The sequence below is a fragment of the Fusarium pseudograminearum genome, chromosome 4 (assembly GCF_000303195.2).
Source record: "Fusarium pseudograminearum CS3096 chromosome 4, whole genome shotgun sequence".
Taxonomy (NCBI): Eukaryota; Fungi; Ascomycota; class Sordariomycetes; order Hypocreales; family Nectriaceae; genus Fusarium; species Fusarium pseudograminearum.
In genome coordinates, this window is record NC_031954.1 from 1,155,868 (window position 1) to 1,181,117 (window position 25,250).

General features: G+C 48.5%; 6 protein-coding genes across 6 annotated transcripts, besides 1 other annotated feature; 4 read left to right on the top strand and 2 right to left on the bottom strand.

Moving 5' to 3' along the window:
* The first annotated feature begins 3,297 nt into the window (after positions 1–3,297).
* Positions 3,298–3,327: a microsatellite.
* A 344-nt stretch (positions 3,328–3,671) lies between these two features.
* FPSE_09082 (uncharacterized protein) lies at positions 3,672–5,687 on the top strand (the record flags this gene model as incomplete). The annotated part of the gene is made up of 2 exons (XM_009262199.1): positions 3,672–3,938; positions 4,329–5,687. The coding sequence occupies 2 exons, from the start codon at positions 3,672–3,674 to the stop codon at positions 5,685–5,687; spliced, it is 1,626 nt and encodes a 541-aa protein (XP_009260474.1).
* Positions 5,688–6,669: 982 nt separating this feature from the next.
* On the bottom strand, positions 6,670–7,526 carry FPSE_09083 (uncharacterized protein; the record flags this gene model as incomplete). The annotated part of the gene is made up of 2 exons (XM_009262200.1): positions 6,670–7,238; positions 7,289–7,526. 2 exons carry the CDS (start codon positions 7,524–7,526, stop codon positions 6,670–6,672), a joined length of 807 nt encoding a protein of 268 aa, XP_009260475.1.
* A 441-nt stretch (positions 7,527–7,967) lies between these two features.
* On the top strand, positions 7,968–8,898 carry FPSE_09084 (uncharacterized protein; the record flags this gene model as incomplete). Its single annotated transcript, XM_009262201.1, has 2 exons — positions 7,968–8,071; positions 8,133–8,898. 2 exons carry the CDS (start codon positions 7,968–7,970, stop codon positions 8,896–8,898), a joined length of 870 nt encoding a protein of 289 aa, XP_009260476.1.
* A 92-nt stretch (positions 8,899–8,990) lies between these two features.
* On the bottom strand, positions 8,991–9,812 carry FPSE_09085 (uncharacterized protein; the record flags this gene model as incomplete). Its single annotated transcript, XM_009262202.1, has 1 exon — positions 8,991–9,812. One exon carries the CDS (start codon positions 9,810–9,812, stop codon positions 8,991–8,993), a length of 822 nt encoding a protein of 273 aa, XP_009260477.1.
* A 1,679-nt stretch (positions 9,813–11,491) lies between these two features.
* On the top strand, positions 11,492–12,955 carry FPSE_09086 (uncharacterized protein; the record flags this gene model as incomplete). Its single annotated transcript, XM_009262203.1, has 1 exon — positions 11,492–12,955. The coding sequence occupies one exon, from the start codon at positions 11,492–11,494 to the stop codon at positions 12,953–12,955; it is 1,464 nt and encodes a 487-aa protein (XP_009260478.1).
* A 1,220-nt stretch (positions 12,956–14,175) lies between these two features.
* On the top strand, positions 14,176–16,304 carry FPSE_09087 (uncharacterized protein; the record flags this gene model as incomplete). The annotated part of the gene is made up of 3 exons (XM_009262204.1): positions 14,176–14,398; positions 14,465–15,146; positions 15,200–16,304. 3 exons carry the CDS (start codon positions 14,176–14,178, stop codon positions 16,302–16,304), a joined length of 2,010 nt encoding a protein of 669 aa, XP_009260479.1.
* Between the last annotated feature and the right edge of the window lie 8,946 nt (positions 16,305–25,250).

The window sequence follows — 25,250 nt, forward strand, 5'->3', positions numbered from 1 at the left end:
GGGACCTTGTGAGCGAGGGGACTTTTTCGTGGCGCCGCACAAGTCCATATCCCTCTAGTCCAAGACCTGCGATATTTCAACACCGCCCGAGGCAGTGGATGAGGCCCTCCATCGTCAATGATTGCATTGCATCACAACTCGAATCAACTCAATTCATGTTCCAACAACGCCTGGACCATTCCTTGCAGACCCCAGGGCTGTCACGGCTCCGATAGCGCCTTTTAGTCAAAGTGGGATCGTGCTCTTTCTCATCCCCAGCCGTACGAGGCCACGATGTGCGTTTTAGTCTACTGTGCACGGTACAGAACAGGTCCAGGTCCCTTGCACCCTGGCTGGCGCTGACCCAGACCCTGACCCTGGCTGCTGGACGCTGTAAAACCCTGAACTTCCATTCGCGCAGGGCACTAGGCTAGCAGGTAGCAACAGCGCTGACAACACCATCGAACAGCACATCCGTAGCAAATGGAGAATTACCAGCAGCGTGGCATATCAAAAACTGCCCTGAGCCGCCGCCACGGTTGACTATGACTCAAATTGGGCTGCTCAGGCCTCCGTCCTTCGCAGCCTGTAGTTACTGGCTGATGCCCCTGAACGGTTTTGGGGCTCAACCAGGCACGCGATCGTCGGTCTCGCCGGGTAATGATGTCACCCAAGCTGGCGGTGATGCACTCTCACCCCAGATTGGGCTCGTCGTTGGTGGTTGAGAGATTCGTTCGAGACACCGCTGGTGACGATCACGGGACCCTGGGCATGCAGAATGACTGCATTCCTTCGCTTCTGCTGTGTTTCTTCTCAGCCGTGTCGCGAATGAGCGTCCATCGCCGAGCACAATGCCGGGCTGCTGGGATTATCGAGCGTGGAGATTGTTAGCGCGCACCCTAAGAGATCGTCCAACGTTTCAATCCACGCTGCTTAACTTGCACGTGGAGATCAAACATGTTCATTGCTCAATCTCTGATCCTATCACAGGTGTTCAGGAAACGAATCTGGCCAGGATGTACACAAGGGCCTCAAAGCGAAGCAGAAAATGCATGCAACTGGTTCCTGTGACTTGCCCGACCGCAAGTGCTTTGACGCAAATGGCCTTGGAACAATAAAACTTTGATCCAGATACCGCTGCGTCTCATTCGAGGCATCCAATGATCTCAACCATCTACATCTACAGAGGAAACGCATCGGAGATTATTTTGAAAGTGGAGGCTGGGGTTGCACAAGGACATCAGCTTGTGAAACCCCAGGGATGAAATACCGGCTATCTCAGTTCCTGATGCACAGGACCTCCACGACCGAGTGCCCTTTTAAGCTGGGTTGACAGGAGAACAGCCAATGCAAATCCTGGTCAACTGTCAGGTGGTAAGATTCATCGTCTCACCAAGCTGGTGCCTTACATGTCCGTTTAGAGCAAAGCCGTTGTGGTCTGCCAGTTTGGTACTGATGGTGTGGGGAATACGGTGGGAGAGACGATACACAGAAAAGTTCAGAGACATTCTCCAGCCACTTTGCGATAACCACCATGACCAAATACTCCAAGTAAGCATCTTGATCTTGATGACATTTGCAGAATCAGAGACATAAGACATATTAAGACAAGCCCTTCAGCCGAGGTCTACAGCAAATGATACTGAACCCCTCACTCTGGCAGAGGAATGCTTGGTTGGGGGTTTAAGACAAATCCCCAAGTTGCTCTTAGTTTGCGAGCATCACATCACATCGCGGGGTAAAGTTTGTTTGCGCTGTTCAACATCCTACCTACTTGTACAGCATTGCGCATGATCAAATCACGCATACAGCCCAGAGAAACTAATGACTGATGGCTCTTCATATATGCAATGCAGACGCAAATGCAATACATGCCACTTTTTTCCTCCCTCCCGTTCCTACCCGGTCTATATCCCATTTTCTCTTATCGGACACTGACCGTTGGTGGGAAGTGCTTGCATGGATGGATATCAAAGTGCGGCCAAACTGAGGAGGTCGGCTTCAGGGTCGGTAACCGGCCGGAGAAGTCCGGGATGCGCCGTTGGCCCGTCTCGAGGCTTGGGAAGAATACATGCGACAGGATGCACCATATGAACGCTTTAGGCGACACCCTACGGCGCAGGATTACGATAAGGAGATATCTCTGAGCTTTACAAGGCTCCTGGGTCAGGTAAGATGTCTGCTTCCCCAGAAAGTATGGACGGAATCGAACCACCTGATACAGAGGTCACCCCACGACGCAACGGTACCAAAAACCAGGGTGCAATCATATGATAGTGACGACTCCTCTCTGGTGAAAGGATGGAGGGAAGAAAAACTCTTTGCTGCACGTTCGCATCCAGAACATGGGGTTGCAGGGAACTTGGTAGCATCACGAATTATACATAGCTGGCACACGTCTGCATGTTTCTCATGATGGTCGTGTCAATTCGACCCAAGCCAACCCAACCTTGGTAACTTGTCAGTCGATGCATCCCCGCATAACGCATTGCGTCCTGGGGTTATAGACTGAAACGCCGTTTCGCTATATATGCTATTTTGTTATATACTATCCTCGATATTAAACATTTGCATCAAATTGCACATTGGAATTCATCTCGGAGATCACGCGACTTCCCCAGCATTGATTTTGTCATAGTGGACCTCTTATCCAGTCGATCAACTATTCGTGCCTCCGGACTTCGGGTACGGGGATACGGACGAATCTCTTGATTCATAGCCCAGACAGCTCAGACCATCTGAAACCTTCGACGTACAGTAGTCTCCAATGCTACCTGCATTAACAACTCACAATGCTACGGACATAGAGTCCCTCCATTAATATCGCACCTACGCCACCTCACCTACACTGATTCGAAGGTTGGATCTCACCGCCAGAATATTTTTATAAACAAGACCCCGGCTGCCTACATATTTCCATCAAACTACTGATTTATTGCACATTTTCTCCCCCTCCCCATAGTAGAATCCCGGTTTGAAACGGTCCATGTTTTCCTCGACAGCCGATTAACGAACCAACCATATTGCGCTTAATTCGTCAATTCTCGGTTGTTTTACAGTCGTGCTTCAGCTCTACCTAGACCTGGACCAGGCTCAGGCGTCTCGGAGCCTGTTTTTTACAGTGGTGTTGTTATCGTTACCCACTAAAACCCTCCCTTGGACGCCAGTCAAAATCACTGTTTTAAGCCCTGAGAGGGAAAAAATTGTTGCTGTTCAGGACGGAGCTCCCCACTATCGACCTCCCCTCTCCCAATCATCCTTGAGCTGTTTGGCCGGGGAATCTTGTAGCGTCATCCCCACGATCCGCACTCTTGGGAAATCCTATCCTATCCTATCTATCCTATCCTACCTAAACCAGCCGTTTTTGTTTTATTTTCTCCTCTCTGCCATCATCACCAATTTTCTTCTAATCTTTCCTCATCGTCTATTATCGAGCCCGTCATTCTCGATAAATCCTCCCACGCGTACGTCTCTCTTAATCACCCACCGACGTCGAACCTTTCCACCCGACGACTCCCGAGACTCTCCTACATTCGCTCGCTCATAAGTTTTTTTCGCCTCCGAGCTCCGTTCAAGCACGCGCCGCCTCAGCTCGAGCTCCCGCCTGCTTCGAGCTTTCGTCATAGCCGCCAAATTCAACGGCACCTCTTTACTCTCTCCCATGACTGTGAGAAGGTGAACGCCATTTCAACATGGCCTTCAACTTCAACTGGTCGCCGCTAACAGCGGATGCCGACTTCTACGCTCGAGCGCGCGACCTCTTGACCAAGGCTCTCAATAAGAGTCCGAAGCCGCCCATCATTGTCGATGATATCCTCGTCAGCGAATTTAACCTCGGAACCGTACCCCCCGACCTGGAAATCTTGGAAATTGGTGACCTTGCGGAGGATCGATTCCGAGGCATCTTTAAGATGACATATTCTGGCGATGCCTTTCTGACACTCAAGACAAGAGTTCAAGTACGTTTATACCATTCTCGATTTCTCTGCAAAACTGCTTTGCAGTCCGGCTCAATATTTCCCCATCATGTATTTGTTTCCAAAGCTTCCGAAGCTCCAGAAACAATTGCATGATCCCTCCCATATCTTGGCAATCCGCAGTGCGGAGATCGTGACGCGAATGCCATCTCACCACCACACTTCAAGCTTCCATATCAACAAACTCCCACTTCCCCTCAGGTTCGAACTACCATTGACTCACTACGTTGTTCCGGTGCAACATTGTTTGATTACGACAATGCGCATGAAACCCCTCCTTACCCCTGCCAATACCTATTCCCCCATTGGCGTCCTAACCCATGATTCCATTCATGCAATTGTCTTAGCGCAACCACTAACAAAACAACACAGGCCAATCCCTTGAACACATACCTCTACTCTAAACCGACATTCACATCTCCTCAGCCTTTGGCCGCGGCCTCTGGACTGACCATTCCACTCTCGATCACACTATCGGATTTCAAGCTTTCGGCCTTCATCATCCTTGTCTTCTCCAAGCAAAAAGGACTTACACTCGTCTTTCGAAATGACCCACTCGAATCCCTCAAGGTATCTTCTACCTTTGACTCGATACAATTCGTACGCGACTACTTGCAACGAACTATTGAACAACAATTGCGGAACTTGATGATGGATGAGCTACCAGCAATCATCCATAGGTTATCACTCCAATTGTGGTGTCCCGATCAAGCAAACAAGGGCACCGAAACTCCTACAGAGACGGAAGATGAAGCCGGTGTGGACCCTCTGGCCAGCCCACCGTTAGATCCTGTGGATGCCAATGGAAACCTTCTTGATCCCAATGATATATCTGAACTCACATTGACCGGGAGCGGTGAGGTTCAGTCGCTCTTTTCTCAAAAGAATTTGTTGCGACTAGCTGCGTTGACTGATTCTCACCGTACCTTGTCCCTCTTCACTCCTGGCATTCGTGATGTCGTCTTCCGGGCTTGGACAGGCTATGGCGATCGATCGGAAACATCAACGCCCCTAGCTTCGACACCCAGTCTCACAAAGACAATGTCGTTCCATGCAGGCAATTCCACAACATACACATTTTCGGATACTGCAAGCAATACCCACGGACAGCTTCCGTCTCGTCCCTCGCTTGTCAGTATGAATTCTGGAACGAATGGACGAGCTCTTGGGGCTGGACGATCACGAGCAGGACGCAAGAAGAAGACACGCGTAGTAAACCTAAGACGTACTAAATCAGAGGCAGCTACTCCTGAAGAAGTCAGTGAAGCCTCGGATTCGGCTTCCGTCAATAATGCTCTCACAGACCCCGTGGTTGAAGAATCTATTCCCGAAGAGTCCGAGTCATCTATCATTGCTGAGGCGGCCACCCCTAGTAAGGTCCGCTTCAGAAGTGCAGAGGAGGCGGGTCGCCCTCCAGTCATGGTCGATCTTCAGAATGCCCAACAAATGGGCTCTCCCCTCAAGCAAGCCGTTCCACCTCCTCAACCTCAATACTCATCCATTGCTGCCGCCACTTCTGGATTCAGGAGTGAGAAGAGCAAGCACCCGGGCCTGGAGAACCAAAGTGTCAGCTCCGAGACTTCTTCTGTCATTCTTGAACAGGCATGGATCATGAAAATGGCTGGCGAGATTGCCAAGCGTGTCTACGACGAGAAGAACAGACAACGCAGCCCCTGGGACGAGGAGCGTGAAGATGCACCACCACCAGCATACGAGGCTGCCACTCGATAATAGTGCAAATTGTTAATCATACATCAAAGTACTGCTCTGGACGTTAAAAGGGGACATCTTCTTTTGGCCTAACAGTACACCATCACAAATCGCCCAAAGCAGGGCGTACAAAACCATCCCACTCGCTCAAATCGTATCTTTTTTCATTCTTTATAAACTGGCGCTGGAGTTTGGAGAGCCTTCGGTCGCGGAGACGGCCTGAACAAGTCAATTTCTTTATGTTTATGATATTTGTCGGCGTTACAAGAGACAGGAAGCGGAAAAAAGGTGTGGCCGGTCGTGGTTTAGGTCTGCAGGTTTCGGTGTTGGTTCTGTTGTTCAGCCATCTATTTCTACGTCACGACGCAGTTGTCTGTTTGAAGTGGTCGGTAGACCCCAGGAGGGTGACTCATGACAAGGTCATACGAGTCTTTATCATTGTTTTTTATAAAAAGGTTGGCGAGACAGACCGAAAAGAAGCGGTCAAGCAGTTCGTTGCGATATCTGTTTGATATCATATTAGGATCAAAGACTGAGGCTAAGACTGGGTTTGCATAGCGCTCTCGTAGCACTCCAGAACAAACTCCAATTCACAATGATGAACAAAAATGGTGCATTTACAAGTGATTTATTGTGTATCATGTTTTCTCACATGAACTTATTTACCGTCTAGTAAACATATCTTCGTGCCCCACTGACGACTAGTTACCTTGGGTATAAACTACCATGACTGACTCTTCTTGGCTCGGCGCTTCTGTACATGCTTGGATCTAGTCCAAACCAAGCACTCTACAGTTGATTATGCCGAGTTTTCCAATACTTTCTGTTGTGGTCAATGATTTGTCCTATCAACAAACAATATCATAGGCACAATTGTGTACTTTGTGTCCTGAGTTCAAGTGCCGATAGACGGTTCTTGAAGCTCTGCTAAGGACTCCGCACTTGGGAGTTGTAACGCTCGTCTCCTCTATCCAGGTGTTCCGAGCTTTATTCGGCCAGCACCCTATGACTTGGCCGCGGCAGCAGCGGCCTGGTTCTCTCCCTTTAGTGCAGCGAGCTGCTCCTCTTTAGCTTTTAGCTCGGCGAGGATCTTCTTAGCCATATCCTCAGCCTGACCCTGCGCCTCTGCTAGTTTGCGTATCTCGGCTGCTTCCGTCTCAAGGCTGAACGGTTGTCCCGGTCGGTTGTGCGCTGGTATCATGGCGGAATGTTCCCAAACTTCGTTATTATCCGTGGGGAACGGTGGTGGTGCGCGCGTCTTGCCCTTGCCCTTGCCGCCGCTGGGCTTCCACCCTTTAGGTATGGCGCCCTGAGTGAGGAGGTTGTAGAAGACTTCGTAGGGTTCGTTGAAGAGCTGTTCTTCGTAGCTCCATGAGCAGATCTCTCCGTTGGATGAGATCATCGCTTGCTTCTCTTCTTCGTTTCGACCGTATGGATGCAGACGCAGATAATGATACAAGGTCTGAGGCTTCTCGCCTGAATCGTTGACATAATAGAGCTTGATCGTTATATCGAACTCTCCCCACCCTGTTTCCTCGACTGTGAAAGGCTTTCCGGGTTCACCCTCGACCACTATTCTCTGTCAGCATCGGTTTGCGCAAAGGTATGTAACGGTCGCATACTTCGCACGTAGTTCGGAATGGATTCGTGGAGCTTGAACTGGACACGTCGCAACCAGTACGTGATATCGGTGTCGTCGAGACCTTTGACAAAGACCTGCCATGAATGCGTGTGGTTATCAGGAATTCCTGCTGGTCGTGGATTCGTATCAGAGAAGGGCTTTGCTGTGCTTCCTACGATAAACGGTCGACGGACTTGCGTTAGTTTCACGCGTTTTCCGAGTTGATTTTGGGGCGCCATTGTGTTGGTGTGATAATTTTATCTATTCGGTCCGGACGATGCATCAGCGCATGGAGGTCAGAGTGACATTGATGATGCGACAGTAAAGTGTAACGGTTGATGGTGCAGTAGAAACTACCTGTAGTTCAGCCTTGCAGGTTAGATGTTTTGCGCCTCAGTGGCGCGACCAATAATCGCATGGCAGCCACAAACTCATGCAACCTTGACAAGTACCGATGATGATTTCATTGATTTTACTCTCCCATCGATCGAGAGCTTCAATACCACGTCGGTATTTGACCTGAATACTCGATTGTGTCGTCACAACTCATTCTTTTGCTTTTCATTGTTGTTAAGAGAAGTAACTCATTCCGATTGATTCCTCTCAATTACATCAATCCTACTAAACGAGTCTTTCTAAGCTCAGGCTTCCTGATATCGCACCACTTTTATACCACCACCATGTCAGCTTCAAAGAAGCTCATTGTTTGCGGAGGAACCGGGTTTTTGGGCTCGCGTATTTGTAAATATGCTGTAGCTCGAGGCTGGGACGTTACATCGATCAGGTAAAGCTCACAAACATGCCTATCACCTCAAGACAAGAACCATAGCTCATACATTTTACAGCCGTTCAGGCGATCCTCGATGGGATACTATCAGTGCATCTCCTTCACCTCCGCCTTGGGCACACAAAGTGAGCTGGGAGCGTGGTGATATCCTTCGCCCAGCCACATATGCCCCGCTACTCAATGGTGCCGATTTCGTTGTTCACAGCATGGGTATCCTCCTAGAAGCCGATTACAAGGGTGTTCTTTCAGGCAAGGAGTCGCCCGTTGCTGGTCTTCAGAAAGCCTTCGCTCCCATCCGTGATCGTGGCGTGGATCCTTTGGCTAAAGGACAAGGCGAGGACATCAACCCCCCAAACCCAAAGGACCAATTTACATATGAGATTATGAACCGCGACAGTGCAGTTACCCTGGCCAAGCATGCCGTTGCTGCCAAAGTCAACTCTTTCTGCTACATCTCTGCTGCAGCTGGCGCTCCTGTTCTTCCCCAGCGCTACATTACAACTAAGCGAGAGGCCGAAATCACGATTGCCAACAAGTTCCCGGAACTCAGAAGTCTTTTCGTCCGTCCTTCCTTTTTGTTTGACAGTTCACGCCCCATGACAATGCCCCTGGCTGCTATGGTAGGCGTTGGCACTGCCTTCAACGGCTTGACAGGCAACTACTTCAAGAACTTCATCGGTGCCGCTGGTGTCAAGCCCTTGAAGGTCGAGGCTGTCGCTGAAGCGGTGGTTGAGGCACTGGGTGACGAGAGTGTCAAGGGAGCTATTGAGGTGCCACAGATTGAGGAGCTTGCAAGCAAAGCTTGGAGAAAAACCATGTTGTAAACGGTTCTGATGAGATAATGTATTAAAAGCAAAACGCTAGACTGAATAATACCCGAATCGACCCATGACGTAACCTGTTATATTCCCCATTCTCAGATCATTGTTCCTCGTTCGAAGCTGTCCCTGATCTCCGCAGTGTATTGGTTGTAGAACCGGGATAACTTTTGGTTGAACTGCTTGTTCTTCTCGTTGATGTAGGTGACGTCGCCATCGTCTCCGTTCTGCGCCATCCTTTCCTTTCTCTTCTTTAGTCGCTGCTCCTCTGCTCTCTGCAGGTCTGCCACCAAGCGGTCGACTGCTGTCTTGTCTGGCTTGTTCTGAGCAAATGTCGTAGAATCGGCAGTAGAATAGAAGGAACCGTCCTTGTCTACCGCGATAAGCTCGCCGTCCTCGGTCTCGACGATATCCAGACCGCCCGATGCTGCTGCCTTTTCGATGAGGGCCTGCTTGTCCTTCTCGTATTTCTCCATGTTCATATCGATGTTCTTGAGTTGTCGCTTATATATCTTGTTTGCTTCCTGTGTAAAGTCGGCGAAAGCGTTGTTGTCGCGGCGAGCCGCCTTCTTCTTGAGTCGTTTGTCCCATTTCTCGCTCTCGTCGACGGTCCAGTCCCAAGCGCGCTTTCGCTCGAAATCTCCGCCGGATTCCTCCACGTCTGCCTTGAGTAGTTTGTGGGATGCGATCGCATGCTTGCGGTGTATAGCGGTGAGTTGGCTGGGGTCTGTGGCTAATCTTTGCGATTCGAGGGTCGCCTCTTGTAGGTTTTTCTCTGACGAAGTCTTGGCTCGCGCTTGAAGGGCCTTGAATCGAGCCATGCGATCTTGTGCTTTTGAAGCATTATCGGGGGCGCTTTCCTGCTTCGTATCATCCGTCTTTTCGACGGGCGAATCCTTTGTTGGTGTGCCTGGAGCCATGATGTTGGTGTTGTTGTCTGAGGTGGGTTTGAATGCTACACGGGTTGATTGAAGGAGGAAAGTGGAGTGAGTTAGGTGTTGGTTGGTATTTGTAATTTTTTTAGCCTTTTAGGTAACAGGCGCCGAAGCCTTCTTAATGACTCTTGATGCAGGGCGCCGAAAGCATATTTTGCTTGAATGTGTACCAACCACTCAGTAAAAAATATTTTCAACCAGAAGATTATCTATCAATCTATCTAGGCAGATTAAAATGCGAATAAATGAGAAAAAGAAGGGTTTTATTACAGTAACAGGCTTTCTATTAGACAACATGTACGCTATGACTGATGGAGTAATTGTCTGGGTTGTAGAGTAGCCTGCTGTAAATTTAGTTGTTAGGTGATAAGGGTGGAAATCAGGACATCTTGGATTACCCTGGCTGTATACCTTTTGTTTTCCAATGCCCAAGTTATTCAAATAAACAATCAAAATTCCCAACATCAAATTAATGTTCAAACGCAACAGGGGGTCTATGGAACAACAGAAGCACTGCTTCGTGTTCTGAGCTAGAGGGAGCCTGGTTGAGATCTTATGACTGAGGGCGCCTGGAGTAACTGGTGCGAGATGGGGTTTTCGGGACAGAAGAGGCCTGAAAGTCTACCGCCAACTTCAGCCTATAGATTTGATTGATACAAGTCATGAGTCTCTCGAGGGCAACGTGAATAAGAGGTAGAATGGTGGTTCATTTTCTTACTTGGATACCAGTCATATCCTTTTTAACCCTAAAAACGATTATTGCTCCATAGTCTGTGACAGCTAATAAGTTATGACTTCTATAAGTTCAGACTCTACGCCAAACACTGCACTAGACTAGTATGTGATTCTTGGACCCGTCAAGTTAACCGAATTGCTGTTTCTGCTATTACCTAAGAGGAAGGAAACTTGAGGCTCGTTTTCGTGACCTTGAAAAAGAGAACAAAAGAAAAGTTTAATAAGTCGTAAGAACAATACTATGTAGTCCTTGGTTAGAGCTACTCTCGTCGGTAGCAGAAAAGTTAGCCTGTCAAGTCTAAGGGTATAAAAATAAGTAGTCTAAGAAGCTTAGTCTAAGTATTATGATCTGCCCTAATAATTTTGTCTCTTATGTTCCTGGCAGTCAATTTTTCTAATACTCTGAAGATACTGGTCAATAGCGCGGTCTTATGGCCTTGATGAACTGTATCTAATGCTCTGCTATTAAATCTCTGGGATGAGATTGCTGAGGTGAGTGCTATTATTCTTCTATAAAGGTCAATAATAAATTGCCAGATACCGACTTACACGTATTCAGCCGTACATGTTTTGCACTGGTGCTCGCTTGACGGATTGAATTTGCGGGGTGACCCGCTTTCCTTCCCGCTTTTTAGAAGCAGGACTAGGCCGAGAGCACCTGCCTGAAAGATCACTCTTGCACCCAACAAACTGTCCACAATGAACCATTATCAGCAGGGGTCTATTTCACTTTGCGGGGGAGATGAAAACGTAGCAAAACAAACAGAGCTTCCCTTATTTTCTTCTCTCATCAGCAAATAATTCTCATCTGACACTTTATTCTGCACCCACACTTCAAGTCACGCGCTGGCGTTTGTCGTGCTGTAAGGTCCGATAATCTCCAAATCATCGCCTTCACCCCGCTGCGGTAGCGGTACCTCTTCGACAAAATGCTTCGTCAAGTAGCCTCCGAAGCCTCCAAATTTGTTGGACAGCGCAAGATGTTTATCAAACAGACAGATCAAAGGTCGGGTGAGATCTATTACGTTCTCAACAAGTGGCCAACCGCGCCAAAACGACCAGCAGAAACCGAATACTTCGAGGCCAGCGAGCTTCTGCTTGACCTTGACGATATGTTCAGCAAGCACGTGCGACCAGTTACGGAGAAGGATGACTCGCAGGCACTCAAACTATGGTCACGGAATCCCAAGGAAAATTCCATTAAAAAAAAAATCGGCGACCTCGAGCGGACGTTGGGCGAATCGAGGTCGGGGGCCTTCGAAGCACGATCGAGACCATTACATGCCTGGCGACTCGGGAGCTACGACGTCTTCTCCGCGGCTCTCCGGGTATCACGAGCTCCACTGATCGACTTCTCACAAGGCGCCATTAGTACCTCGACTGCCGAGACAGGACCCAGTATGATCCACCTGCTTTGTTCAAAGAATGGTATTGAACAACAGGCTCCGAAGAATGATTCACAGCTTCTACAGCGGTTTCAGTCACGACTAAGCTCATTTAAATCAGATCAAGGTCCCAGAGTTTCTGCAAGTCAGCTATCAGAAGCATTGAGGAGTCAAAACTCGCTCATCAGTTTTCGCAGACTAGTGTCGCAGTACTTATCATGCAATCCTAATGGCATCGCTTTTCACCAAGCTCACGACACCCAACAACAACTAAAACCAGATCTATCTTCAAGTGTCCGAGATGCGTGCGAGAGTGTATGGAAAAAAAACCTCAAGCAGAACACTCGGGACATGTTAACTTTCATTGGCAATCTTGGACAAAGATTATCAGCCAGAGAAGAGCATATAGGAGGGCCTTTGTGTGGCTTCGGAATGAAGCTTTCGGCTGAAATTTGCGTTCCTACGATTTCTCGCCAATACTTGAACACGGGATCCGAGATCAATCACTGGAGTTCCAGCGATCAAGGAATAGGAGACATAGTCCAAGTCCTAGCAACATACACACGCCACCTCATCACAGATTCGAAGCGAAACAAGCTTGACGTGAAGGGTCGAGAGGCGCTCCTGAAACTACTAGTCGGCGACGTAGATCAAGAAGATCCCCCGACGGTTCGATCGCTTATACTCGATATGCTACAAGACAAATCCAGAGAGGGCATGGCGCATAGAGCTTTGGACGCCTACCGAGCCTATATAGTGCTGCTCGGTCATTTGGGGGCGGCAGCCCTGCTCGAGCACGAAATGCAATTATTTGTTTCTCGAGAGATTGAAGGGTCAAGGGACAGAGAGGGGCTGGAAAATCCAGGACACAAACCAGACGCAACCGTTGCCGAGGCTTTTAAGGTTGCAATAGACAATTTAGTCGTGCCGCCAAACAAAACTGCACTTCCGGCAAACCTCGACTTTGCCGGCTGTGTCATGCTGGATCTAAGAGCCATCGGAAATTAGGCACCGAGGACGGAGTACAAGATGACGGTTGGATGGAAGATTCTACGTAGCATCGGAACTGCCAGGTTCCATGATCGATGAATGGATGGGCTACGGCTTGTGCCTCGTACAATAAATTAATGAGCCTGGCAATATGGCAATGATCTCTAAAATTGCCTGTTTAGTTGTACCAACCACCAAATGGCAATGATCTCGTTGGGCCTGGGGTGAGACGGAGGCAGGGGGAGAAAACTACAGTCCAATAGGAGATTATGGTGGAACCTTGACAACGGATGACTATTACATACTGAAACCAGACTGACGGGTCGGTCCAATATGCTTATTATCAGCCTGGAAAAGCCCCGCCTGACACAGAACTAATCTTGAAGGTATCTGGACATGTCATAGCAACAATCATCCTGTCATTGACACTATCGATCCTGACCTCATTAATCCAGGTACAGTAGATCAGAAACCTAGGGGGCTTCAGAGGAGTGGATTCCACCCCATTCAGCCCTGCAAACCGTCGCAAAGTTGGGCAGGTCGATTGCCTTTGAGTTTATTCTATCCTGTGAATCTGAGCTGAAATGCAAGCCCGTACGACCATTGGGGATTTCTTCATTCTGAGTTCCCTAGCTGCGTCCAGCTCCCTGCTCTGCACGAATCACGATCAGCACCCGATGGGCTAGCAACGCCCGCTGGTGCCACGAGTAGGTCGGGGGCATCCATCGTCTCACCATGATTGACCAGCTGGCAGCCAGGAACGCCAAGGTTCTGAGCGCTGAGTGGCTTTTACGGTTCCTGCCTCATCCAAAGTACGCTCTTATCCGTTGTGAGGGCAGTCCTTGACGCCATGGAGTCGTTTGAGGCGTTAGGCTAGGAAGTCTAGACCTCGCGACAAGGTCAGCCCCGGATAACGTCTGAGCCACTCTCATCTGCCGTCAAACTTATGTGGTAGTGGAAAGAATAACATGAGATTGCTTGGTAGCATTTCTCACCGCAATGGGCTCGAGCATTTCTGCCCCCCAGCGGATCCCTCCTGGCCCCTGCTCATGAACGATCAGCAATGGTCTTCTTTCTCATCCAGCGGCCTGGGACTGTCAACCTTTCTCTCTCTTCATCATACATACGGCCATTCTTCTTTTAACGACGATCGCCCAGGTCAAACCTCGTTCGTCTCCCGCCGTCTGTGACTAACAAGTAGGCCAGGAGAGCATGTATGTAGCATCACGGTGGCAGCCATGATGTGGATCTCAATCTCTCCAGCCAGTCAATCTCGCCAGAACCTGATGGTTCTATCATTATTGCTCTGTTTCGTCCATTTCACAGTTCAGCAAAGGGATCCCATATCGAATTTCTGCCGAAGATGGGGCCATCACAGTGCTGTAGTAGATGAAAAGCTTTACATCGGCGGAGGATTGGTCACCTACGATGGCAGCTCGGGAACACCACCGAACGTCTCGAGTACGTGAAAATTCCTGACTCGCGACGGTGGATGGCACGGGGTGTTTATTAACTAACGGATTTTAGATCCCTACTTTCTCTACCATGATTTGAGAACTGCCGCCGGTACAGGCATGCCTCAGCCATATGCGAATTTGAGTAAGAACTCGACGATACCAGACGTCAGTGGTGGGATATTCTGGCCCGATACTATCAACAAGAAGATCTATCTCTTTGGCGGCGAATACAACGATGTGACGCCTTGGGACTTTGATCTATATGCCTACGACATCATCAACGACGAATGGGACAACCTCGGAGTTTCCAGGACCGACAACATCGTCGGACTCAGTTACGGAGCTGGCGTCTCCATTCCGGACCGTGGAGAGGCTTACTATTACGGCGGATGGATGAACAACGCGACAGTCGCCGATTGGGGTGATGCTCCCCAGGTACCCACGTCGTACCTAGTACGATACGAGATGGATACGAATAGCTGGTCCAACGACACTGGCCCTGATGATATAGGTCGTGCAGAAGGTGTCATGGTCCACATCCCCGCCGGAGATGGTGGAATGCTTGTCTATCTCGGAGGAATCCGTGCCACTGATGATGGTGGTTGGGAAGGTCAACCGATGGAACAGATTATCTTATATGATGTTCTGAGTGGCAAAAGTTATTTCCAGAATGCAACAGGCGATGTTCCGGAACCACGTCGACGATTTTGCGCCGGCGCTACGTGGGTGGAGGACCAGTCTTCCTACAATATGTGAGTCGCCCTGGCCGGATTGACCGGATGGCTTTCTGACAGTGATATCCTAGTTACCTATACGGAGGCGCTGGCCAAGAGGAAGGAAGCGCTGGATTCGACGACATTTACATTCTAACCCTGCCAACGTTTGAATGGATTAAGATGTACCCCAATGAAAATGGGACCGGAAGCTACCCCCACCACAGCATGACCTGCAACGTGGTCAACGAGGCCCAGATGTTCGTTCACGGCGGCTTTTTCCCTCTCAACGACGACTGCGACGTTCCAGATCAATGGGGGCTACACGACGTGTCTCTTGGCAGACAGAACAAGAACAAGTCACCCTGGATGCTCTATGACCCCGAATTAACTAAATATGCTGTCCCGACGGATGTTGTCTCGGTTGTAGGCGGAAACCCCAAGGGCGGTGCAACCAAAACGGCACCAGCAGGTGGCTTCGACCACCAAGATCTCAATGCCCTCATGACACGAACAGCTTCAGCGGGAACACGAACGGCAACACGAAACGTATCGGGCCCGACTGCTACAGGAAATCCCGAATCGGGTAGCAAGTTGCCGACTGGGGCCATAGTAGGCATCGCAGTTGGCGGAGCAGTTGTTCTTATAGGTGTGGTTTTGGCTTCTTTCTGCCTCATTCGAAAACGGCGTGCTCGACCTGAACGAATTGGTTCTCAACAACCAATGGATCAGGATTACAATTATCACCACCCTACGCACCCTTCCATCATCTCAAACCAGTGCTCATCTGGCCCTTGGAGCCCGCAATCATCGAGTTTCAACCCTTCAAGTCCGTTCGCTAGCCCTCAAGCAGCACGGTCATATACGGGGCCACCAGTGGAACTTCCATCTGGAAATATGGAGGACACTACACGTGGCTCGCCGCTTACGCAAACAGTCACAACAACACTGGAGCCAAAGTATGATGCTCATGGGAATCTATGGGTTCCTCAAGTAAGCACCGTTCAAATACCTGATCAACTCCACTCACCAGGAAGCCCTCCGTATTACGACGGGACTATGGGCTCCAACTGGACCAACTCATCGAAGAATGGAACAGGATACTTTGCGTCCGATACACCTCAAGAACTTGCGGCTGAACGACATACTTCTTCTGGCTCAGGACAACCAACGCATCAGACATATTACCACCCATAACTGCCCTGATAGGCAATCACTTTCTTTTATTATGCCTGTTACTTCAGGCTTAACGTCTAAATTTTCTTAATATTAGTATCATGAATGAAGGGGTTTATGGAGTACTTGGGACGGGAATAGCATGCAAGCGGATGTTTCAAGGGACATCAAATTTTGTAATCATGGCTCATATTCACTCCCTCTTGAGTCTGTTTTTTATCATATATATCATCGTGTACACTTTGGCTTGTGGTTCTTGTCTTGTTTTGGACGTGGCGAAGTCAGGTCTCTATTCTAGCTGGATGCAAGGCCAAGGTTCAGACGATCAAAAGTTCAAAAATATTATACCAACATCGTGCTGGGCACTTGACGATATCATGTTCTACATTCGATGGTGATTTGGTAGATATGTGTGGATTCATCCACGACAGGATACTACAGACACTTGTGCGATTTATCAAAATCACTTACTGCGCAGTGTGTTATAAGAGACTTCTAGTCTTGAAGATATGTAGCACTCCAGGGTATTCACGCATGTATACCAATCTACATATCAAATGGCTATTAGATGACGAGGCTTATAGCAACACATTGATTGCTTCTTAAATAAAGGGGACATCGAAGCCTACTCAAGACCAGACTAGAGTCGAAGAGAGTCTGCATAGACTACAGCCACGTAGTCCAATAACTAAGGGCCTGTTGCCATCACTGCCTTTGCCCCGTGGCTTCCCAAGCTTGACCCTCCATGATACTGTACCAGTCACTTTCTTTAAGTAATCTACATTGTTATGTTAGTTACGGCCTAAACCAAGATCTTGACTTCAAGACACTGGATGCAATAGCGGTGTGGTGCCATATGAGATCATCTTGATCATTACATATAATTGCTCCAAGCCAAACAAACGCCATTGTATTATGTGGAAAGAATACATATCTAAATCTCGTGAAGATTCTTAGTTTAGTGAGCTCACCGTAGTTCGGTTCCCGAGCTAGCGTAGCTGCGTGCTCCGACGCATGAAGCCTAAACATACGCCCAACAAGTAACGATGAGGGTTTCTCTTTCGGATATAAGAGGGTGAGGGTGGGCTATTGAGTCATTATACATTTGTATGAAAGGAGATCGAGATGAGTACAATTTCAAACTTGAATAGCTTGTTTAGTCTCGATTCACCGCCCCTTAGCAACGTTCTGTACCAAGATATTCATCGCTCTAGGCTAATTCTGTTGTGCATCATGCACCAATAGACTGCCGCATGTTGGCCAAATCAGTGCTGTATGTCGTACAGGAGCTTTGAAACATTATGTTGTTCGGAAGGGGGTAGAAGGAAAGCAAGTTTATTATCGGCAAAGTCAGGCAGGGTCTTTTGCTGAATCAACGGACTGGCACTAAAGTTGCAAGCACTCGAAACTTGCACGCCATATCGTCTGAGCTTCTCTTTGTCTGTACTAACCAGACGAGAAGAATGCCCTATTATAGGTATCTCGTTGTCAATAAAAGAGATATGAGCCTGGCAGCAATATTCTAGTAGTGCAGCAGTATGAAGAATGCCCTCTGTTGTTGCAGTAAATACTAAGAAAACGTTGAGACGGATTCGGTGTCTGGCATCATAAATGGTGTTGTGATACAATGGCATAGCTTCATCGATGAACAAATTACGAGATGGAATGTCTGTGCTACAAGACAGTATCCCATTAGTCCGTAGATCGGACGAATGACAAACGCCTCTGCCCTTGGATTTTGTCGTGATATCGCGACATGCGATGCTTGAATTACTCGTTGTTGATGGGCCATCGGCAGTTGAATACTCGCTCAGACGCCATCACTTGGACAAGTGACACAATTAGTTCCATGATCTAGAACCTGGACTTGTGCAAGAACAAGGCTTTCTGACGTTGATCTCTTAACTGTTGGGACTTTTACGGATTGTCAAGTCTTACTGGTTGGGTTCTGTGTCGACTACGTACTCTTGGAGGCTGGAGCAGCCACACGCAAGCAATGATGTGGCTCAACATGGCATGATACGATAACGCGTAACATCTCCAGGGTCCTGGTGATGAAGACTGATGATGATGCCATCTCCTTGAGTCGTGACAGATGAAGATCTGCCTCAAGTGCCGAATCTCAAATGACTACGCAAATGTAACGTGGTCTAGTCAAGCCAGGCCAGTGAGTAGTCTCGGTTTTGCCCCGAGAAGGAATGACGACGAACTGAAGTGATGATCGACCTTGAAGATCCCAAGGACGGTTCCCATCTTAACAGAAGAACCAGAGAACAGTCTTATCTATTGGCTGGTTCTATTCGGGGTTCTCGTGGGCGCGTGCTCATTTTTTGGTCCCTTGATCGCCCAGCCTGTAAGTGAGCGTGGGGTAGTGTGTGGTCCAAGATACATAGCTGCAGTAGCTATCGGGAACTTTGTTGGTGTATGGAGGATCACCATTTACTGGATATACATAGTAACTTAGTTTCCTCTCACCCCCCATGCTTTGGGAGGATAAGATGGCTGGCTGACTGACTTGACCAGGTATGCATGAGGGAGAAGCAAGACCGAGATAAGCGATCACGAGCATGTTCACATGAGGGGGAATGAATCATAGAGGGAGAGAGGTTCACGAGAGTATGAGATACTCAGGATGGGGGTGGCTAGATAAAGGGTGGTATCGTGCAGAAGATAAGGATTGGTAGATATACTGATAAGCGATAAGACTTGATTTGATTTGAAGATAGAGACGTCTTGGTCCTAGGACTGCCTCATGTTGGTATACTCTCTACTTGTTGGACAAAGTTATATATATCAAGGTCTGTAGGGTGCATAGTAATACAGAAACGAGACTATGCAATCCACCATGACCCGCAAATGCTTATTATGACGATTGTTGCAACACTATTTGAGTTGTGGGTGTTCTGTATTTATTCGCGAAAACATTACCTCTCCAGGACAACCACTTCGAAGGGTTGCATTGGTGGAACAGTGTGAGGTGATCCGTGACGTGCATCAACACGAAATACATATCAAAGCATGCAACCGCAAATGGCGGCCTCTATTCAAAGACCTTGCATATATCCGTACGGGTGAAATCAAGAACCAATGACTATAGGTGACGTTGGACGATATCATGCGACAAGTCCCAGTCCCGCATATTAATGACTGTCATCTGTAAGTACCACAAGGCAAGACGCTATTTACTGACAAGATGTAGTCATTTCTGAATACTGTCTATATGCCGCTGATCTCTTATCCTCTCACATTCTAAGCGGGTCAAAACATGTCCGCCACTTCCTTGGCCTTGCCTCAACTTGGTGATATGCCAATATTGTATTATCAGACCTAACAACTTACCTCGGCTCAGTTATAGTAAGCCCTACACAGTAAAAGGACCAATACCATGCTTGAGGCGATGAGAATTAGCGGACCTGCGCAAAGCTGGAATAGCTACGAATGTCTCAACTATTGACAAAACTGGAGGAGCAAAAGCCTTGACCACTGTCAAAATCTCTTTGACAAGCCGGGCCGGTCCCGGTCGAGACTGAAGTCGGTAACTACAGTACCCCCAGCTTCTGTCAGCTCCGGACTCTGAAAAGTCGAGGACCCTAACTCTACACGGTAGTTGATCTCCTTTAGCTGAAGGCACAAATCCTACTTCTCCACGCACTCGTGGTCCCCATTGACGACTCTAAGAGGTTTGATGGGTGAGATGGATGATAAGCAAGAAAAAACTCTTTCCTTTGCTTGCGCCGAAGTTATCCGCCCACTATAAAATAAAATACATACCTGATTAAGCGAGCTTTCAACCAAACAGCAGCGTGGGAGAACGACTGGCCCGTGGTGTTGAAGCCTTGACCCAAAGGGACAGGGATCATGGATATAGACAAGGTGAGACTGCGGCTCATTCGAGAACGTGAACAACCAACAAGGTGAAAACTCTGCCTTTTTTTGACCTCGAGTCTAATTGATCTTGACCTCTAGGGGGGCGACTAAGTCGACTCCGCAACAGTGACAACGACAACGACAACGACCGAAGGGGTCAACGTTGGCGAGCCTCAAGTGGAGTTGCCTAGAGGTCCATCGTTTAAGATAGCGAAAGACAGCTAGACAGCTAACTAAATAGCGGAACTGTCAACCGGGAGAACAGTGCTTGGGCGCTCTAATGCACAGGCTTGAGGCCCCGGATGGACCATCGTTTGATATACCCTTGCGGGCATCGTATGCGACCTCTGCAGACGTTGATCGGCACTGTTTGTTGTGTGCAGTCAACTGAGTATACAGAACTGACCGAGAATACACAACATGGCAAACAGAAGGTCACTGTTGATGGGCCTCAAATCTGACCGAATTGTTACACTAGACATGAATAAAATAAAATAAAGAAGAAAAAACTTCCTTATCATGGAGTCACAAGGCCCCCCGTCAAATTGGCGGAGACGGAAAACCAGCAAAACGGAGCCGGTCAACGGGAGACAGTTCCTAGGCCAAGACGAAACGCACGATGTAAGGTCAATGGAGCCCCCAGACATGTTGGCATTGGGCTCTTCCCCCACATTCATGCCGTACCATATACCTTGTCATATCCATAAATCCCATCTCCATCTCCATAATAGTCTATCCCGCGCACTGGGAGCTCGCTTCCGAGAATCCAGGTACTGTTGTACGTACATACAGAGACTCACTGATCATGTTTCAACTCGGCGGTCAAGAACGATGCAATGTAACAAAGTGGATGGATGAACACGTTTGTGACACGCGGTCTGGTCTTTTTGTTTCTTCTCTCAGACCCAGTCGACGATACCTAGTAAAGCAAAGGAGTTGTCTTGTCTTTTCTTTTCTATAGCACGTCAAATTAATTACCTATTAGTCTGATTCAGCCCCACAACCTGACTCAGCTGAATCGCTCATACCCCCCAGATATTAACTGTTAGTCAACACTTGACAGTATAGGGCAGTTGATACCGTACAGTAGATAGTTTAGTTACGGTCCTGGTAGTTGGGATCAGCCCCCGCAGTCTAGACTAATTACTCAAAGCCCGGGGAACCATCTCAATACGAAAAACACTTTTCCTGTCTTGTAATAAAACCATGTCATGCCATGTCCGTCAAGTTGAGTTGAGTTGAGTCTGGAGAGGGGCCTTTGGTTGTGAGTAGCCGATGACGGAGGCACAACAAGTTGTCAACTGAACAAAAGTCAAGTAACAAATGATGAACTGGAGCGGGGTTACGGCATCCGACTCGGTTTGTCTCAGTTTCATACGAGTGATGAATATGCATACATAATAAACATGGATAAATGTAAATATAGCACCTAGTCTGTGACTTGAATGTCGTCTTTTTTATGTAAGTTGTTTATGCGTTTCATGTGCAATGATGTAATTCTCAGTAGAACAAATCGAACAAATCGACACATGTTCTGTGAAACTTTACAGCACTCCATCTTCTCTTCGCCTCCCAGCGAGTCGATTCATAAAAGTGAGCCGTTGTTGATGAGCTACGTAATCCGTTATGTGTCACGAAACAATGCAACTGCATCAGTAGTAAATACTCCCCCAAGAGGTGGCCACATGGTTAGTCTGATAGGTTGCCTCTCTCTACTCTGTAGGTAGAACTTGACTATTTTACTTCTTGTTCGGGGACTTATTTCTTTTACACTTCGCGTGCATCACTCATTGGATGTCAAAGCAAGAAATGCAGATCATTCAACCTACTACTCGCAGCTTAGTGGCCTCTGTTCCCGCGCACACTCTTTTCGCTTTTCACACACACAAGACTTTGCCGGGCCGCGAAACTTTCGGGAGAATGACATAGAAGCGAATAAGCTAGGTTACAGCGTGTTTGAACTAGTCTAGGACATAGCTTTGCTGCGTAACAAGTTGGTAGACGTCAACAAGATATGCATCGTGACGACGAAACGTGCTCTGTATGGTGGATGAGACGAGCTTTATCGCAATCCATTCGAGCAAGTTCAGTGGTTCTAGCGGCCTATCATTGTAGCCCAGGCTGTGTCTAGCGCTAGTACTCTGTAGGTAGCAGGGTAGGCACCTACAGCAGAGGAAGCGGGGGATAATAACCCCCCCAGTTGGTCCCAGGAAGGCAAGTGCAGGTGCACAGGCACCCCCTGCCCCCCTCACTAGAGCTACCTTCCACCTTCCTTCCATTGATTTAACCACTGATAATGGTTCTTCCATTTCTCACTCTGTAGGCCTGTAGGCAGGAAGGAGGGACGGGCATGACATGAAATGGCGGTCCCTTCGTCTTCATGCTTCCGTCCTTCATCGCCCATATTTTAATTCATGACTTTTTCTTCCCCAATTCTTTATCGTCACCTGCCCACCATCAACCATAGCAACGGAATAAAACGACCATGATCATCAAGTCTAAGCGTGAAGAGCCCACTCTTTCGCCCTGAACCCTTGAACCCTTGAGAAAAAGAGCTGGAGTCCCTTTCTGGCAGCGCCAAACTACGCTGACGCCCCCCCTTCCCTACGGAAACCTGTCGCTCAGTATCCACCCCCGGTCGTCTCTCTGTGCTTCTCTGTATGGAAAGCCGTGCCTGGCATCGTCCATCCATCCATCCATTATCCAATGCTACCTTTAGCGTCGATTAGGGTGAGGACAGTCAACATGCATCATCTGTGTAGCATGTCTTTCGTTCTTCTTCTCTTTCCTTACTGCTCGCTAAAGTAATGACACGGCACGGCACAGCAGGACTTTTATTTAGGACTTGAGTTGCGTGCGGCATGGCTTCTCGACGGTTGGCATGACGAGATATGTCTGGCTGATTTCCTCACAGGGAACGCAACGCAACGCTACCAGCAGCCGCTCTTGCGCTAGAAACGCTACAATGGCGAACGGCTACTGCACTCTGTCGGTCCATTATTGATACGCACATCGATATGTCCCTGGCTGGCGCCTGATAATGTAACCCCAATGCCGTTCCCGCATCAGATGGCCAGTGACAGTGTTCCCGCAGATGGAGGGATGGATGGATGTTTATCTAAGGCAACCAAGCAGAGAACAGATACATACAAGAGACCTCGCTTCCCCAGGACTTAGCATGTCAGATGTGGTCAGTTCTTGATTGCCTGTTCATCAACCCCAACATATATACCTTGTTGAATCTAAACGTACCTGTAATCCTACAAAGATTGCCCATCAACAACTAGTCATCACCAGTACATCTATCTATACACAGAACATAGTTCCCCTTCTCCCTTGCCCGCATCCTTACTCGTTGCTTCCGGTCAGAACCATCACGTCTGCTGATAGTGTGACAACGTCTGCGGATATTCCATCAGTCAACCTGAGACAGTCTCTGCATCAACCGACACCTTTTACTCATGCTTGCGCTCTGCCTCGCAACTTACGCATACGTCTGATCCATTACCAGACACCCAAGTCCAACAAGTCATCAGAGGGGCTCGGAATACAAGGGCCTAAACAGCCGGCACCCTGACGAATCCATAATTGCTGTTTTTCGGCCTGTTGTTGGGAACTGTCTGCTTGTTGGTGTCGGTCAGTCCCTGTCCTTCGTCACTAGTAGAAAGATATTCGACGGGGCACCCTGAGAGAGGATCCTCTATCCTCTATCCGTTGTCCCAGCTGCCCTGCCCTGCCCTGTGCTGCGCTGTCGCGCAATCCAATAGTCACAACTCGCAACATTGATTGCGGCGAGCCATTGGCTCACTACTTGCGGGCGCTACATCTCCGCTTTCGGCTCATCGCTCATTCACCTGTTCGATCACGACAACAAGGCCCGAGTCACCAGGTGCCTACCTCCAACACAGTATTTAACACTCGCGTGCCCCGGCTTCGCCTGTTCGCAGGTTATCAGCTTTGTTCTAACCTGCCTATCTAATCGACCAAAGACCAACACATTCGCTTGACAGAAAGAAAGACATCAACGACACCATCTGTCACTATTGCCTCTTCAGCTCCTCAACGGATCATCCAACGCTAATAAAGCGGCTCTTTTCTGGCTATTGTACCTACCAGAGACCTACCCACTCGGCTAAATTTGACTTACACGACACTTACACTACTGTACTATCGCGAGTCGACACTCGATTTATTCATACCGCCTTCATCCTGCGGCCGAATAAGACATAGCACGGCATCGTCTCCACGCTGCGGATCTGCTGTCACCGTTCCGGTCCCTGAGCGGTAACGCATCATTGAGTCTACCTCTGATCAGTGGAATTTTTTTTCTGGAAGGAATTTTCATTCATCGAGATCTGGAAAACCAAATTGCCTGGGTTTCCCCAACTCGATCTTGAGTCTAAAAGAAGAATCACTAAAACTGGTCTCATTTCTTATTCGACGCCGGGCAATTTTTGTCGATTAGCCTTGCCCTACTCTGTCGGTTACAGCACGTTAGTTATTGTGTTCGAGTCGGTCACTGTTTGTTCCACGGGTTGTTCTGGTCGCTTCATCTCCATTTGCGACACAACTTCACCACTCGGGGAATTTAACGTCCTGTTGTCCTTGCACATGCCCATGCGCGCTTCTGAACACAATTTGCCACTCTGCCATACCCTGCCATCACACAATTCTCGAATTTCTCCTGAGACGGTCAAGCTTGAGAAAAAATTTGCAACCACCGTTGCTTCTGTCACCCTTTACTGCCCCCCTGTTGATCGAATCAGGGAGTAAGGAGATCTTTGGAGCCTAGGCTTAGTTTTGCGATAAGGCCCCCCGCAGTCGAACCACACTGGACGGGCGGTTTTCTACCCTTACCGTACCTGACCACAGGCGGCCCCGGCTGCTCTAAATATCTGCATACTCCACTGATTTACAGTGGTACCGAGTACTTACGGTCTGTACTTGTACTTGGGGCACCTTGTTGACCTACAGGTTCACAACTTATCATAATTATCACCGGCCCCCCCTTCTCTCAAATCCTCTGAGATCTACCTTTTCTATCACCAGTCTCGTATCCTTTTACATTCCCTCCAACTGTCATTCTTTCAGTCCAACACA